General features: G+C 36.1%; 2 protein-coding genes across 3 annotated transcripts; both read right to left on the bottom strand.

Moving 5' to 3' along the window:
- Positions 1-767: 767 nt before the first annotated feature.
- On the bottom strand, positions 768-8,888 carry LOC108340541 (uncharacterized). 2 transcript variants are annotated; one of them, XM_017577998.2, is made up of 3 exons: positions 8,775-8,888; positions 7,825-8,231; positions 768-1,894 (listed from the first exon to the last, which is right to left on the bottom strand). In XM_017577998.2, exons 2-3 carry the CDS (start codon positions 8,202-8,204, stop codon positions 1,240-1,242), a joined length of 1,035 nt encoding a protein of 344 aa, XP_017433487.1. In that variant the 5' UTR covers positions 8,205-8,231; positions 8,775-8,888; the 3' UTR covers positions 768-1,239. The 2 variants fall into 2 exon arrangements, with proteins under 2 accessions (XP_017433487.1, XP_017433488.1); XM_017577999.2 differs by lacking the exon at positions 8,775-8,888 and adding an exon at positions 8,622-8,755.
- Positions 8,889-15,063: 6,175 nt separating this feature from the next.
- Positions 15,064-17,547, bottom strand: LOC108339916 (uncharacterized). Its single transcript, XM_017577146.1, has 7 exons — positions 17,333-17,547; positions 17,151-17,237; positions 16,817-17,011; positions 16,535-16,702; positions 16,098-16,151; positions 15,723-15,869; positions 15,064-15,520 (listed from the first exon to the last, which is right to left on the bottom strand). Exons 1-7 carry the CDS (start codon positions 17,477-17,479, stop codon positions 15,149-15,151), a joined length of 1,170 nt encoding a protein of 389 aa, XP_017432635.1. The 5' UTR covers positions 17,480-17,547; the 3' UTR covers positions 15,064-15,148.
- Positions 17,548-17,847: the final 300 nt, after the last annotated feature.

The following is a 17,847-nucleotide window of genomic DNA, read 5'->3' as shown; positions in this document are numbered from 1 at the left end:
TATTTATTAAATAAATAAATAAAGTGTTTGGTTAATGTGGATAAGTATATATACAAATGGTTCAGAATAAACATAAGAATTAAATGAAAATTTAAGAAGCTATAATATACAAAATAATTTTAATTTTCCATAATATACAAAAACCAGATCTATAAATTAAGTTTTTTTATGTCTTGTATAAATTTATTCCCTTGAACAAAATTATATACTAATCCTTTATTTGTCTTAAAATAAATAAGAAAGAATAGTTGCTTATTAAACCAAGAATTTGCAGAATATTTTCATACAGTATAAGATTCTATCTTTCTGTGCACAACTGTTCAACATGGTGAATGAAAGAATGTGAAAACGTTTACTTACTTCAAAAGAAATTATTATACATTTTTGAAGCCCCTCATCATAGGAAATAGAATAGAAATTGAGAACATATATATATATATATATATATATATATATATATAATACATCCAAATATTTAAAAAAAGTTTTTCACACAGAAACTGGTATAACATTGTGTAGGAGAGTGAACAAAATTTACTTACTGAGAAAAAAATATTCAATTTTACAGACTCAAAGCAAAGCAAATAAAAGTGAAAGAAAGAAGAAAGGAGGGTTGAAGACCCTTTACAAGATTTCACAAGTGTCCAAGTATACTTGCAATTTTAACATTACATATAAGGCTCAAAAAGGAAAAACACTTTAAACAGTCTTTGGGTCCCTCCATCATAGTGTTTTTTCCCTTTAACGGAGAGTATTTTGGAACCTTCTGAAAAACACTCCTGTTATAGCACATAATTCTAAAAGTACATGTATTCCACAGTCACATCATCATTAGAGGTGTTCGAGACCATCTAGTGTAATTATTGTCAAAACAGCAATCAGTTGCCAGATAACAAGACTGCTAAATACAACCATCATATCAGAACCTATATAGAAACAATGAGAAAATGTAAAGTTCAAGGTGCCCTACTACAAAAGGACCCCAAAAAATAATACAAATCTTCCTGCCTTTGTAGAGTCCTCGATCAAATTACATAGGGTTCATCTGTTTTGAAGAGTCAAAAGTGTATCACAGATTTCTGCACGAGATGAACCGAGTTGAAAAAATGCCACCTCTTAAGATTCAAAGCAAGGATATCATTTTGTTGCTGAAGATTTGTCAGATGAGCAACACACATTTAGTGTCATGAAGCCATTTAGAGATGTTTCTCACGCTTCTATATAACAGAAACACATACATTATGCCTTTGACCGTCTAAACTCAAACCATATCTCATAATGGTTGAATAACAAACTATCATGAGTTTGCTTCCCAAGATACTCGAGCCCCAAACTTGCTAGCCTCTTCGTGCATTCCTCTCCTCCCAACCGTGAGCAGAACTTTATATTATGCGATACAAAAATTCTTCCATCATATGGTTTCAATTTAGATGCTAATCTTTCCAGTCCAGTCCACACAAGTTTATCAGGCATATGAAGGAATACAGCACTAGCATAAATCAAATCATAAACTGTGCCAGAACCAAACTTGCTGAAATCCATGTCTTCCCCCTTAACTATCAAAGGCCGTTTGTGTAGAAGGCCATGGGCAGGAAGCTCATACATAAATGCTGCCATCAGAGACAGCTCGTCTCTTTCAAGACAATGGAAGTGTTCAGGATTTAAGTATCGAATGAAATGCAAACCAACTCGAAGAGTGCCACAGCCTATCTCTAGCACCGATGAGTCTGGTCTGAGTTGAGTGGCTTGTGCAAGGAACTCAAATACATCTCTTCCCCCAGCCCAAGGTTCCCCATAGTTGCTATGGTGCTCTTCCACTAGCAGTTCCCCAGGGCATGGGAAGGCAGTGTGATTATCTGATTCAGGCTTCTCATAGTGAGATATGCCCTTAAATCTGCGCTTGGAAGAACAAGTTGAGATCAGAAAACCAAAAAGGTTATTCAAATATCCATGTTCAATAAAATGAAATTAGAAATTGCAACCGATGCCTCAAAAATGGGTTCCAAGAGGGTAACTGATAGGTTTCTGATTAAAGAAACCTATTCAAGATCCTCTAGAAACAACACTTAGGCGCCAAGAAAACAGAAAGAAAGCAAACGGAGTGGTGTATTATTCACAAGTCAAGTTTGTACACTCACAATAGCAAGGGCTTAACCCCTTCAACAGGCTTAATCCTGTTTAACTAACTGTCAAAAAGTCCCCCCAACACTAACCCCTCTACAATTTATAACCAGCTATTCCCGCCCTACCCAACTGTAATAAGCAGTTGGGTTGCTCAACTAACTCATTCTTCTCCATCTCTGATAAACCTTCCAACTCTTCTCATTCCTAACATTGCCCTCTGCCTGAAGGTCAACCTTGTCCCCAAGGTTGAAATCTAGGTACTGTTCTTTGATAGCCACTTCATCCTCCCATGTTGCTCCTTCCTGTCCGCCATCCTACCATTCAATTAATAATTGTGGCACATTCTCCTCCCCTCATTGTGTGACTCGTCTCCCTCGCACATTGATGGGCCACCAAGATGGGCCATCGGCCTGCAATTCTGGAGGCAACTCCTTCTCTGCCTTGTGTTCCCCTATTGCTTTTTTTAATTGGGACACATGGAATACAAGGTGTATGCGTGCTGTCTCCGGTAGCTGGATTTTATAGGCCACTGCTCCCACTCCTTTGATCACCTGAAAAGGACCAAAAAATCTGGCTGCTAATTTCGGGTGAAGTCTGGTTGGCATCGAAGATTGTCAATGGGGCCTGATCTTCAAGTATACCCAGTCCCCCACTTCAATATTTGAAGGTCTCTTCCTCTTGTTGGCCTGTTTTACCATCAGTTCTTGTGCCCTCTCCAGGTGGAACTTCATCTGCTTTAAGGCTTCATCCCTTGTTTGTAATTCCTGATTCACTGCCTCCACCAAAGACTCTCCCGGTATAAATCGTTGCAGGGATAGAGGTGGCCTTCCATAGACCGTTTCAAATGGTGTGCACCGGATTGCTCCCTGATAACTGGTATTATACCAGTACTCAGCCCAAGGTAAGACTGTTATCCATCCTTTCGGCTGCTCTGAACAGAAGCATCTAAGGTATCCCTCCAAAACACAGTTCAGAACCTCCGTTTGGCCATCGGTCTCTGGGTGATAAGCGATACTCATCTTCAATTGTGTGCCCTGCCCTTTAAATAGCTCCTGCCAAAAATTACTGAGAAAGAGGGGGTCCCGATCACTCACTATTGATTTTGGAATGCCATGCAACTTAACTATCTCCTTGATGAATAACTCCGCTACCATCTTAGCTGAATACGGATGCTTGAGTGGTAGAAAATGACCGTATTTACTTAAGCGATCTACTACCACTAGTATAGCATCATATCCCTGAGATCTTGGAAGCCTCACTATAAAATCCATGCTTAACTCTTCCCAAATGGCATTCGGAATAGGTAAAGGTTGTAGAAGCCCTTGAGCAGAAGAGGACAAATACTTGTGCTGCTGACACACCAAGCACCCAGCCACATACTTCGTTACCTTCTTCTTCATATCAATCCAATATAAAGATTGGGCCAGCCTCTGATATGTCCTATAAACACCCGAGTGTCCCCCTGTTTGTGTAACGTGAAACTCTGCCATTAATCTAGGAATCCATGTGGAATTGGCTGACAAAACTAACCTTCCTTTATAGTGTAACCTATCCTACTCCAGGGTATAAGCTGGATGGGTATTTGGATCCCTCCTCAAATCGTCCACTATCTTCTTCAACTTGTCATCTTCCTCCACCTCTCTTAAAATTTCGCCAAAGTCCTGCCAATATGGCCTGACCATCACTCCGAACTCTGTGACATCTTCCTTGTCTCCCTCCTCCCTCCTTGATAGGGAATTTGCCGCTCGGTTGGTAGCTCCTGCTTTGTATACTATCTCAAATTCATATCCCAACAATTTAGCAATCCAATACTGTTGGTTTTGAGTAGTTATTCACTGTTCTAACAAGTGGCGAAGGCTTCTCTGGTCTGTGTGCACCACAAATCTTTGCCCCAGAAGGTAAGGCCTCCAATGTTGTATGGCCAATACCAAAGCCATCAGCTCTTTCTCATAAATTGATTTGCTCAATGTCCCTGCTGATAGTGCCTTACTAAAATAGGAAATGGGTCTTCCCTCCTGACTCAAAACTGCCCCCACACCCATGCCCGAGGCATCACATTCTATATGAAAGGGTTGTTGGAAATCTGTTAAGGCTAGCACCGGGGCTGTCGTGATAGCCTTCTTCAACTGTTGCATGGCTTCTTCAGCCTTTTCATTCCATCCGAATTTCCCTTTTTTCATTAATTCAGTCAGGGGTTTGGCAATCTTCCCATAGTCTTTCACAAACCTCCTATAATCCCAGTCAAACCCAAAAACCCCCTTACTCCTTTTACTGTTTTCGGCTTGCTCCATTCAGTCACGACTCTCACCTTCTCAGGGTCCATTTCTACCCCCTGGCTTGATATAGCATGCCCTAAGTATCTAATCATTGTTCTCCCAAATTCACACTTCTTTCGGTTTGCCACCCAGTGGTTCTTCTCTAGAGTAGCCAACACCGTAGTAACATGTTCAAGGTGTTCTCTCTAAGTGGTGCTGTAAACCAATATATCATCGAAGAACACCAAAACGTACTTCCTTAGATAAGGCTGAAAAAGGTTGTTCATGGCATTTTGGAAAGTAGCTGGGGCGTTTGTAAGACCGAAGGGCATTACCATAAATTCATAATGCTCTTGGTGCGTCCTAAAGGTCGTCTTCTCAACATCTTGCTCTCCCATCCGAATTTGATGATAACCCGCTTTCAAGTCGATCTTCGAAAAGTAACAGGCCCCCCTCAACTCATCCAGTAGTTCCTCAATCACCGGTATTGGGAATTTATCCGGCACTGTGGCACGATTCAATGCTTTGTAATCGACACAAAACCTCCAACTACCGTCTTTCTTCTTCACCAAAATAACCGAACTCGAATAGGGACTGTGGCTGGGTCTAATCACCCCTGTTCAGAGCATTTCCTGGACTTGCTGCTCGATCTCCCCCTTCATCACATGTGGGTACCGGTAAGGCCTAACATTAACCGGATCTATGCCCTCTTTGAGAGGTATGTGATGCACCATGCCACGATCAGGAGGTAGCCCCACTGGATCCGCAAACACCTTTTCATACTGGTTCAACAACACCTCCATCTCCTTTCCTTGGCTTTCTGTCAAATTCTGACATTTTTTCCTCCTTCCTTTGCATCTAAGTATCCACACTCCCAAACCAACAACCACATCTCTGTCTCAGCCATTTTTAGCAAAGCCCCCGATTCCACACCATCTTCCTTTCTAAAGTAGGATCTCCTTGAATTCTCACCTTCCTCCCTAAATGATGATATGCCATGGTCAGTTTACTCCAGTCCAGGGTGACTTCTCCTAATTTCTCCAACCACTCCACTCCTAATATCACATCCACCCCTCCTAGCTCAAACAAGTGGAACCTCTCTACCACTTCCACTTCATCCAACACAATTCTCACCTCCTCACAGCAGCCCTTTGTCTTTTTCTGATAACCATCTCCCAAGCTAACCCTGTAAGGTGGGGTCTCCACCATTGTCATTCCCATTTCCTCCACTAACCCCTGGCGTATGAAGTTGTGGCTAGCTCCACTATCAATGAGAACCAACACTCCTCGACCCCCTATGCTGCCTTTTAGTTTCATAGTTTTTGGAGATGTTAACCCCGCTGCTGAAACAACGGATAACTCCATCTAGGACTGATCCATTTCATCCATAGCTTTGTTCTCCTCTTCCTCCTCTTCTTCTGCCAGAATTAGCATTCTCAATCCTCTTTCTGGACATCTATGCCCTTGGCTAAAAGGTCCCCCACATCGGAAACACTTTCCCTCCTCTCTTCTTTTTATGAATTCCGAATAGGGTAAGTTTCGGACACTTCTTCCTCTTCCCTCTCCATTAAGCCTGGCAAACCCCCCCCCCCCCCCCCCCCCTCGTGTCCTGGTACCTCGCGACTGAATTCGCTTCTGGTGGCTACCCTCGTTGTTCCTCCCCACATGTTTGTACTCTTGGCCGACTGTCACCCACTGATCTTCGATTGGGAACACAACTTTTGTACGTCCCGGGCGATTCGCATTGTCGTCATTAGATCTTGCGGGTCATGGGGTCTCACACAATCGCTTATCTCCTCTTGCAGCCCCGCCATAAAGTATCCCAAAAGCTGTTCCTCTGGAATTCCCGTCGTCTACCCCACCAAAACTTCGAAATCCCTAATATACTCGTTCACCGCACCTACTTGTTTAATGGTGGCCAGTCTCTCATAGACGGAACCTTGACCACCTTCTCCAAATCTGATCACCAACGCTCTTTTCAAACCCTCCCATGATCTGTTCCGGGTTTTTTCTCTCCAAAACCGAAACCAGTACGCTGCATATCCTTCCATACTGATGAATGCCAACTGCACTTTCTCGTCCTCGGCCACCCTTTGCACTTGAAAAAATTTCTCCGCTCTACTTATCCAGATCAATGGGTCGCCCCCTTCAAACCCCGGTAATTCAACCCATTTCCTCCAATTGGGAGGGCATTCTTGATTTCCCTCTCGTCTCCGTTCTCGATCTCCTTCGATTCCGCCACCGTTGTCGTTCACTGACGACTCACTGGCCCTTTGGCGATTTCCATTTGCATCGCCTGGATATCTTGCTTCATCGCCTCGTAATTCTGCCTCAGAGCCCCTGTATTGGCCTTCGTCTCTGCCACGGCGATCTCCACCGCCTCTAACTGTCCTTCAACAGCCACTACTCTTCCCTCCATTCCGCGCACACTCAACTCCTCCAATTGGGATCCGGCAGGTCGGACCAATTGATAGGTTTCTGATAAAGAAACCTATTCAAGATCCTCTAGAAACAACACTTAGGCGCCAAGAAAACAGAAAGAAAGCAAACGGAGTGGTGTATTATTCACAAGTCAAGTCTGTACACTCACAATAGCAAGGGCTTAACCCCTTCAACAGGCTTAATCCTGTTTAACTAACAACTATCAAAAAGTCCCCCCAACACTAACCCCTCTACAATTTATAACCAGCTATTCCCACCCTACCCAACTGTAATAAGCAGTTGGGTTGCTCAACTGACTCATTCTTCTCCTTCTCTGATAAACCTTCCAACTCTTCTCATTCCTAACCGTAACTAAACACTCCCAGAAACATAGCTGTCTAACAAAAAAAAAAACTTAGCTTGAACTATATTATATATAGTGTTTGAATATGCAAATCCCTACTATATTATTCACAATCAAATGGATAAGTACTACATTATCAGAAAGAGGGGAACCGTCAACAATTATAAATTGAGAATTCAAAATTGAAAAAAAATGTCAAGTGAAGTCAGTATTTAAAACACATTTTCACAGAAAGTATAACAAACTTCAGTCTGAAGCATAGCATCATGCAAAAACTATTGTAGAGACAAAAAGAAAGGCAGTAGCACTGAGTTTTCCAAGAACATCAATCTGTTCTCATTCTCTTGCATCTTCTCTCACCTTTTATGACTCCTGCATAATTTCAGGGCTAGCCTACTTGTCAGCTAGTTAATTTATTTTCCTAATATTGGCTAATATTTAGGGTCTGAATTGTTAGAACTTTTAATCAATCCCACACCCCCTCAATGTGCTCTCCCCCTTCCAAAATACAACTTCCATGGCAAACTACAAATTGCAGGCTTCTCCTAAATCACCATTATGATGACTAATAATAAAGTTTAATGGTAATCCCAAAACAAAGATATGCTCATACACACACACATTTGGATTAAAAAGTTTGATAGTTTGGAAGGGTCTTACTGTCTCAGATCCTCAAGTTGCTGAGCCCTGGTGCGAGGGTTAATACCCTTGCGAAGCACATTGTCATGCATATGAAGCCCATTTGCTTGGATTTGATCCTTCACCCACTCAACATCCTCTTTCCTTGTTGACAACGGAGCAATACTACTGCCAGACTCCTTCATTGGTAATGATGGAACATCACCACTGCCAGACTGGGAAGCACCAATACCAACACTCCTAGCAATGGAAGGAGAGATGTCTGTAGTAGGGCAGGAGCAGGATGAAAGGGAGGACAAAAGGAAGAACAGGAAAACCGTAGCCACTAATGCAGACAGAACCAAAACAGGAACCGATACCACCACACCCTTTGACATTGCTCGTGAAGCCGAGAGTGCCATCTATGACTAACCGCAGCTTACTACAGTCTGTGAAGAAAGAAGAAAAATTGAGACTACACACACCTGTCCTTGCTGAATGCTCAATTACCCATAAAATCGTAATTACCACAGTGCGATAGAATAGAAATCTCAGCTAAACAGCCTCAAAGCTCCTTTATATGGGGTATGTTTGGTTTAGTGTAGTGTTTCCTTCTATATATATAAGTTTATCCAAAAACACAGTTATATAACTACAGCGCCCTAAGTGACATGATGCACAAACACATAAAGAGAGCTAAATCAAAACCCAATTGAAAAATCCATGCAGATGAGCATACACAGTCATGAAAGTATACAACTTTAAACATTCAATTTATTAGGGTATTAGAAATGACCCAGATGGGTAATTGATGCAGGTAGAAAACCAGAAGCACTAACGGCATTTCCAACAGTGAGTTCAATTGAAATCGAACATAGCAGAGACATTGAGCATAGATCGTGAAATGGGGGAGAAACAAGATGAATAAACAATGGAGACACATTGGAATTCGTTGCAATGAATCGAAGAAAGCAGGAATGTAAAATTGGTACCTGTTAGAGAGTAGATCTAGTAGGGGATGGAGCCACGAGATTAGATAGCGTTAAAGATGAAAGAGAGGACAACAAAAATTGTACAGAACCTAAAACATTACTTGAAACAGAGGCATGTTTTGTGGTTGTTGTAATATTTTTATATTAAAAAATTAAAATGTTTTTTGAGGTTAAATTTGTTATGTGTGAAAGATAAAGTAGTTTTATCTAGGAATTACAAACACAGTGGTATAAGTGTTTGATAATTTTGATTGATTTTTTTTTTCGTATTATTTTTTTTGCTTAAATATTTTAGCTTGTAAAATATTTTAATTATGTAACAATATAACATAAAAAATATAAGTGAGAAAAATAAATTCTATTAATTCAAAACTTTAAAGAAATATTAACTAGTAACTTTTCTTTTGTTTTTGTTACTCGCAATACAATTATAGTTTTAATTATTAAATGCTAATAATAAATGATCTTACAAATTAATTAATAATATATTTTTAAACAATTTAAGATGGAAGTATTATGGAAACATTCAGACTAAAAAAATACAAAAGATTAACTTTGTACTAAGTCTTTGTGCATATTGCAAACCTGCACATCATCAATTTTAAGAACGTTTATCATTTTACAAATAAATGTTAAATTCATGTCAATTTAATAGTTGTTAAATTTGATATGAAAACAATTGTGACACTATTTTAAGGTGTGAAAAACTTAGGATGGAGACAAAATAATGTTCTTATGTCAGCACCATCGGTGAATTATTTATATATTAAGATCAAACTACTGCAATACAATACAACTCTTGTTGTTTTGCAATAGTTTTGTGTTAACTTAGTCCATCATTTCCATTCTATATTGATGCCTTGATGTTAATTTATTATAAAATTTATAGATCTGGTTTTTGTATATTATGGAAAATTAAAATTATTTTGTATATTATAGCTTCTTAAATTTTCATTTAATTCTTATGTTTATTCTGAACCATTTGTATATATACTTATCCACATTAACCAAACACTTTATTTATTTATTTAATAAATAAAGTAAAATAAATAATTTATCTCAGAAATTGATTTTTTATGAGTTATTAGACATTGTAAATGTAGCTAACTAAAAGTTCAAATTATTCAAAAACATATTTTAAAGAACTAAAATATTATAAAAAACTATATATATATATATATATATATATATATATATATATATATATATATATATATATATATATATATATATATATGTGTGTGTACGTATGTGTTCTTTTTTTCAGTTACAAGCCATTACTTGTATGATTTTTAGAATATTTATTATAGAATTCAGTAGTTTTTTTTATATTTTGACCTTTATGTAATGCATAAAACTGTTTCACAATAAATTCACATTTAAGTCCAAAGTCAACCTATGTAGTTTAAATCAAAATAGTAATGATTTTGATTATTAATCATTAACAAAAAAAAAAGTTGGATGAAAATTTGAATTTAGTGTGTGGTATTACAGCAAACATGTTCTTATTACACAAGAGTTACGTTAATCTAACATATAATATAATGCTTGTTCATGGATTAATTTTTGAATTTAATAATGAATAATATTATTAGTGATTAAATTAAATGTAACTACCTCATTACCATTTGTGGCACATTTTTTGAATCAATTATTTAAGGGAGAAACAAACTCTTATTAGTGATTAAATTAAATGTAATTACCTCATCACCTCCACTACACCTGACCTCACTCCATTTCATTCTATCATTTCAATTCAGAGAATGATGTGACAGCACTCACCAACCTCAAATGGAGTTTTTGTTTACTCAAATAAATTTGAATTCATATATTGTATGAAAAATGAAAATGCAATGAGGGAAAAATAAAAATATAGAATGAAAAAAAAAATGAACTGCTCTAGATGTATTGTATGGAAATAAAGAAACATGCTATGGAAGATGCAAGAATGCATGCAACTAGTTTAATTGACCTCATGAATGAGAGGTGTGCAGTTACAATGCAAAAAAAGAGTGTAAAACAAAATTTTTGTGTATGAACCTACAACTAGCCCTTTTAACAGTTCCTTAATTGGAATTTTTGGTGCAGAATGTGGATGCAATGTAAAAGTATACCTATAAATGCCTAATAAATCTAAAATGACTATTATGTATGAATACGTAATGCTGGAAAATGAATGCATAATTGAAATTTCTATGTGGAAGCCCAAAATGATAGTTTTTTACTGCATATTTTCTGGCTTGAAAACTTCTTAAAACCTGAATTCAAATGTGCAAGTGATGATTTGAAGAAGCTTAAAATGGTGTTTATGAATAGGTAATAGAACTGAACAAGTGAAATAGATGAAGAATTGAGAATTGGCCAATGGAAGCTAAATTATAGCTAATATGTCTTGATGAATGTTAATGGTGTGAGTTATATGATTAAGAAAAAGACAGACTTTTTTAAAGAGTTTAGAAACCTAATAAGATGATTGAGACAAGTCTATAATGCTAAAATGGAACTGAAAATACAATGTAGAGTTGAAACTAGACTATATTCTATAAATTACTAGTTGAAACTAAATATAGCAGCAAATGGAAATTAATGCATGATAGCCCGCCTATTCAAGGATGCAAAGCTGAATCAGAGATTAAAGTCTAAAACTATAATGAAGTGTTCTTATTCAGTTTAAGTTCTTTTAAATTCTTCCACACAATCCTGATTCAACTCTGTAAATGAATAGATGTAAAGCTTACTACAAAAATAATATAATATAATAGGGGTTCTTTTTTCGGTGGATGCACAACCTCTCCTAGTTGCCCGGCGGCTTAACAAAGAAACTGCAGTTAAGATTTATTTTATTTTTTCTAAATTACTTTCTGGCACTTTTTTAGCAAACCCTCAAGTGTATCCAAATTTTTCCATTTTCCACGCCTTTATTTTTGTTAGTAATCCCTAATTTTTCTCGTTGTCGCTCCTCTTTTCGTTTTCTCAACTACCGCAACTTCACATTTCTTTTTTTCTCCACTTCTTAGGTTTTCATTTTTCTTTCCCTTCTCAACTTCCCTGGCCGATTCTTGTGTGTACACGAATCAATCGATCGGAGCCAAAAATGCAAACCCGCACTCGAAACAACTCACCCGACATGCCAACAACGAGAGCAGAAACTGGACGGTGAGCAGACCTCATGTAAGGCTTGAGCTTCCAGTTGGGCGCCCAGGCTTTGAGGCTCAAGGCTTAGGCGCCCAAGAGGGGCGCCTGGACAGGAGACGTCAAATTCCCATATGTTTTTTCAGACCTTTATGAGCTCTGTCTTCTTGGTTCTTTATCTCTGCTTTCTGTATTCTCTCGTTACCTGTCAAAACAAAGAAAATTAGTCACAAAATTATTAAATTCAATTTTAACTTTCTTATTCACACAACTAAATAAAAAAACATGATTTCAAATAAGTTTCCAAGTGAAAAATGATGCTTAAATTGATACAATATTTTCAACCATTAAAAACTCAAAACAAAACTTTCACCAATGCGATCAAATTAGTCTACAATAACATATCACCTAGCAACAATTAATAAACATACAAAAATTAATAAATCTCCAATACACATTAAGCACTCAACTTTCCTACTAATCCTCTGAAACAAAAGATACAAAAATACAATAAAAAATTACAATACAATATTCATTTCATGATTTCTACAGGGTATAACATTTTAACCCATACCAACAACATTATCACTGACAAAAACATAAACCTTCAAAATATGATCCTATCAATCTCATCACTACGAAAAACCCCAAGCTTGGACAAAGGAGAAACCTTCAATCGTTGATGGAAACTGGGAAAGAGGCAAAATGGAACCAAAACACAGAACACAAGATAAGGACAAATCCGAAGACAGAGGAAGAGTGACACACACAGACAATGTGCATTGTGCGCTTTAGTGGAGAGAGTGTGAGAGATTTGCGCGAGAGAGGAAAACCAATGGTGGAGAGGGCGATTGTTCGCACGATAGAGGAAGAGTAATGGTGGATGCGGTTCACTGGAAAGAGTGTGAGCGCTAGAGACGAAGAGCAATGGTGGAGAGGGCGGTGCTTCGCGAGAGAGAGGAAGAGGAGAAGGAAAGAAGACAATAGAAACTGCGATGAAAAAGGAGAAGGGAAACCGTGAAAAGTAATTGGGTGATTCTCTCTACCTTTTCAAAATACCCTTAACGTTACATTACATATTAGAAAAGTTTCATTTAAAATAGTCTAATTGACATCCGTCACGTGAAGTTGTAAAAAAATTAGCATCATTTGATTGTCAAAAGAAACGTTTTCGTTTAGAGAAGGATTTGAAGAAATGACCTTGGAGTGATGACCTCGAAAATGACAATTGTTAAAATTCAATCTCATATTTCATTAATGAAGACAAAGTTTAGGCTCATTCACTCTAACTAAATCCCACGTACTTCTTAATGGCTTTCGAATTTTGGGGACTTCTATATCTACATGACTAATTCAAGAGGTTTGGAATCAATAAAATATTCGGAAACACGTTTATAAGCAACATGTTTTTATTATCCGAACGTAAAGAGGATCCCGACCCCATTTATTTTTTCAGCCTTCAATTAAAGGTCTAAAGACTTTATGAATATTTTTTGTTTAGTGTTTCGGTTGCGAGGTCGAGTCACTGTCAAACACCTTTACAATTTGTCCTAGATCGTCTGGTTTGACTCCAAGACCTCTGACACTCTAATTTCGCCACCTGGTGACGCTTAAAACCTCCTTCCTTCAAGCCAAGCGGGTGGGGACATGCTACAGGTGTTTCGACGCTCAAGTCAGAATATTATCCGTACAATCAATTCGGAACAATAATAAATGCACAGTTAATAGCAGAACCAACCTATCTCACGCCTTTGACCTGTATTTATAGTTTTTGCCATGAGTCTGGACTAGAAGAATCTTAATCACGGCCTAATCCCAGCCCAATAACTTTAATCACACCTTACCTTAATTTCTTCTTCAATTACAGATTATGATTGGCCGACTCATCTAATACCGTCCGGTTTGTCCAGTCAAGCCTTTCAAGACAATCTATTGACCGTGTGATCTACAGACCAAGGTGTTTTCTCGACTGTCCGGTCTACCAATCAAGGATTGGTAAGGACGAACCATGAGTGGTGTATCAAGACGATCATATTGTTGGAATAAAACAAAGAATGGGACTCACACCCTAAATTAAGGGTCAATGTTTTCCCACTTCATGAAAACATGGTTCCATGTTTCCAGCCTCTTGTTTTTTTGTGTACAAACTCAATTATAAAAGGAGAAGTGGTTGTAAGGCAAAAACCAACGAAGAAAGAAAATCCCCGTGAAGGAAAGGAGAGCCACGGTGAGGAAAGAAAGAGAGAGATACCGCCGAGAGGTGAAGACAGAGTGTAGTAGAAATTGTGAGTGAGTGTGATACATAGAGTATTGTATACCATCCGAGAGGGTGAGATTTATTGAGAGATCCTCAGAGAGTGAGAGAAACACTGTAATCCTACTTTCATAGTGGAGATATTTTTCTGAACTAGGTCCCGTGGTTTTTTCCGAGAGGGTTTTCCACGATAAAATTTTCCGGTGTTATTTTTCTTATGCATACACTTCTATTTCTACGTTTCCGCACAGTGTTCGTTTTGGAGTTCATAGAAGAGGGAACAAATACCGTTGTTTCCCAACACATACGGGCGAGTGGTCCATCCAGTACATTTAGTATTTTATGAAGTATTCACCATTCCTTTTTGCTATTGATTATATTATTATACTTAATATTACTTATTTCAATATGAGAATATTTTTTACATAGATCTCTCATCGACCTCGTTTAAAGATCCAATCATCAATTGCTGAAATTATCAACTCAGCTACTGAAATTCTTATTTTGAAATGATCGTGTTCATCTCTGTTAAGATCATGAACAATATTTTGGATACAAGAAAAAACTGAATAAATTTTATGTCTAAAATTTTGAAATACAATAAATAAATTTAAGGTTATGGTTAAAAGTAAATTAATCGTCAACATATTTCATTAATTAGAAAAATGTGAAACCCAAATAATATACACATAAATTAGAATTTTATCCTAAAGTAAAGTTACAGACATAAAATTCCATTGGTGGGAGATATATTTAATATTTGTGAGAAGCTGACGTTAGTAAAATTCGCCGATTATGAACAAAGAAATATTGGCATGGTTGTCCACCTATAAACAAAAGTTTTGCAACTTATTTCAAAACTAAATTAAAATATGAAAAAGAACAATAATATTAATCTTCCACTGCAAATAAGAATATTATAGAAGTAGTTTATTAGAAATCTGGCTAGTTTTTGTTAACTTCATCTAAAGTTTAATTAAAAAGCAAATTAATTGCCACAATTACCACCGGGTCCTCCAAACAGTACAACGTAATAATAGTAAGGGTCTTGATCTCCAAAGTATCTAACATCATAACATTTGAGATTATCAGTGAAAGAATGAGTTTGATATACTTTAGCTGCACGAGTTTTTCTTTTATTATCTTGAATCGAAACTTTTCTAAAGTAACAAGCGTGCAGAGGATTATCATGAGGAAAATGACCAGACCCCATTTGAGGACTTTGAGTATTAGGATGAGTTCCTGTTCTTCCACCCCAACCTACTTCATTAGCTGAGCTCATGTTTGAGAACAATTTTGCTGGAAGATATCCAATAGAATTTTCGTTTATACTTATCCACCAATTTTTTGTCACGGAATCCTGAAGACATACACACTTTTATGAAAAAATATATATATTTGCCTAGTGTTAATTGTGTCTACCGTACAATATTAATTATTATTTTTTCACTATCATTTAAGTTAAAAATGTGTATTTAGAAAATCAACATATATCAATTCATATGAGTTAAATCTAGTTCTATCTATTTATTATAGTGAAAGGTATACACAATGATTATGACCTGAGAAATGGAGAAGGCAACGTCGTAAATTGGTCCTCCATCCTGAGAGGTGAGAGATATTGGTTCACCAAAGTAAATTTTTCTGTTAGTTTGAACAAAACCTGCACATAAAAGATTGTAGCATCCTGTCCGTCTGTAGTTGTCTGACTATAAAATTTTAACACCATATCAAATTTTGAATAATGATATTAATATGATATATTAATTAAATAAAATTTATTTAGATCTATAATAAGGATTATATCCTTATATACAAAATCGAAAAGAGAAAAACAAAATGTCCTTAATTAAGTAAGAAAGACTTATTATAGGAGCAAAATATATGTTACATTTCTATAAAGTAAGTATAAACAAAATGAAACTATATGTTCTTACCGTCCATGACATATAAAAATGGGTTGCATGATCACCATACAGCTGGGGACTCACCTGGTGATAATGTATTGAATTATTTAGAATTTTTTTTTTCAAATTAATAGCAATTAAGTCACTCACATAGACATAGACACATAAGTATATATACATGTTCAGACACAAACATGCATTACACATACATATAGTAAGTTAGAACATACACACATATCTCTATCCACACACAAACACAAACACAAACACATGTGCACATACCAAAATACATGTGTGCACACATGTACACATATATATAAACACATCGATACTGACAAACACACACATGTACATGTATACACATGTGTGCTCACACACACCCACATCCAGACACACCTCACAATCACAAACACCTGCATACACATACATACATAAAAAAAATACTAATTGTGAAAATTTCAACTCACATGCCATCCCAATGAGATCTTGTTAGTGGATTCTTTGGCACCATTTTGAACCCATAAATGAGACATAGAGATTTGACACTTGGTATCAACTCGTGGATTAAAAATACTATTTATACCTCCGACTCCGTAATAAGGACCATAATGTGGTTTAAGGGCAACTTCTGCAATCTGAAAAAATTCAATATATTTAAATAAATAGCCAAATTTAAAAAATAGATGGAATACAATTTAAAAAAATAAAGTATCAATATTTTAAACCACACTTTTATAAAAACATCTTACATGAACACCAGAAATATCTTGAACCAATATATGATCGTTGAGTAACGATTTTTCTTTAATAAGGTCATCTTTAATTGTTCTCAATATAGGAACAGTTCCCATCGGACATTCATCCTTACCCAATCCAAACATGGGTATTGTTCCTAAAGTTTTCTGTCTTGTCTCTCCACTTGCATTTTGAAAGTTGGGTTTTCTCTAAAAAAAAGAAAATAAATAAATAAACAATTTTTAGAATATGAAAAACATGGTGGAAGAAGGGTTGAAAGTTAACCACAAATATAGAAAAAAAAATTAAAGTAAAATTTCTTTCTAATTAAAGATTTTAATTATATACCTGCAACTTATGATCCTTTAGTAAAGGATTGTCAAATGATGGTTGTTTATAAATGTCAATGCAATCAACAATTTGTCCACTTTCCATCTATCAAATCCAAAATAAAATTATTAAAACATGTAAAGTGATATCAACTAAAGGAAGGAAGCATATAATGAAATATCAAAAAAATTGTGACATACATGAATACTCTTAATCAAAGGCTTATTAATAATTTCAAGTTTTCTCTCTAACATCAAATCTTCCTTTGGTACAGATAGAATTCCGTCAACTTTATAACTAACATAACTACTCAACATATATAGCACAAATAACAATATATGAATCATCTCTTTCACCACTTCAATAGGTTGGTTGATAATCTCAAGTTTCTTCTCATGATTTTAAGTTTTTTTCTATCAAATTTGAACGTATTTAAAATATATAACTATTATTATTTATTATATATCAATTAGTATAACATTTAATAGGTATTTATTATTTATTATATAGCATTTATTATCATTTATTGTATATCTTTATTAACCTTTAATAAATATGCCATTTGTAATTATATATATATATATATATTTATAATAAACTGATTAAATTATTCAAAGTAAAGCTAATAACATATTTAGACGAATGATAAAGTAAAATATTTTCTGTATATGATAACGAATTTCATAAAAAAATAATGTAGTTAACGTTCTGCTTC

Source organism: Vigna angularis, chromosome 5, assembly GCF_016808095.1.
Source record: "Vigna angularis cultivar LongXiaoDou No.4 chromosome 5, ASM1680809v1, whole genome shotgun sequence".
Lineage (NCBI taxonomy): Eukaryota > Viridiplantae > Streptophyta > Magnoliopsida > Fabales > Fabaceae > Vigna > Vigna angularis.
Note: the sequence above shows the minus strand (reverse complement) of the source record. Positions and strands in the feature narration are given on the sequence as shown.

What these genes read in the sequence shown, in the direction of transcription:
- LOC108340541 (XM_017577998.2), bottom strand. Translation starts at nt 8,204, where the DNA reads ATGGCACTCTCGGCTTCACGAGCAATGTCAAAGGGTGTGGTGGTATCG. An exon ending in CAACTTGAGGATCTGAGACA is followed by an intron (nt 1,895 to 7,824) that starts GTAAGACCCTTC and finishes TTCCAAGCGCAG; the next exon opens with ATTTAAGGGCATATCTCACT.
- LOC108339916 (XM_017577146.1), bottom strand. Translation starts at nt 17,479, where the DNA reads ATGATTCATATATTGTTATTTGTGCTATATATGTTGAGTAGTTATGTT. An exon ending in AGATCTCATTGGGATGGCAT is followed by an intron (nt 16,152 to 16,534) that starts GTGAGTTGAAAT and finishes CATTATCACCAG; the next exon opens with GTGAGTCCCCAGCTGTATGG. An exon ending in ATTTTTATATGTCATGGACG is followed by an intron (nt 15,870 to 16,097) that starts GTAAGAACATAT and finishes AAAATTTTATAG; the next exon opens with TCAGACAACTACAGACGGAC.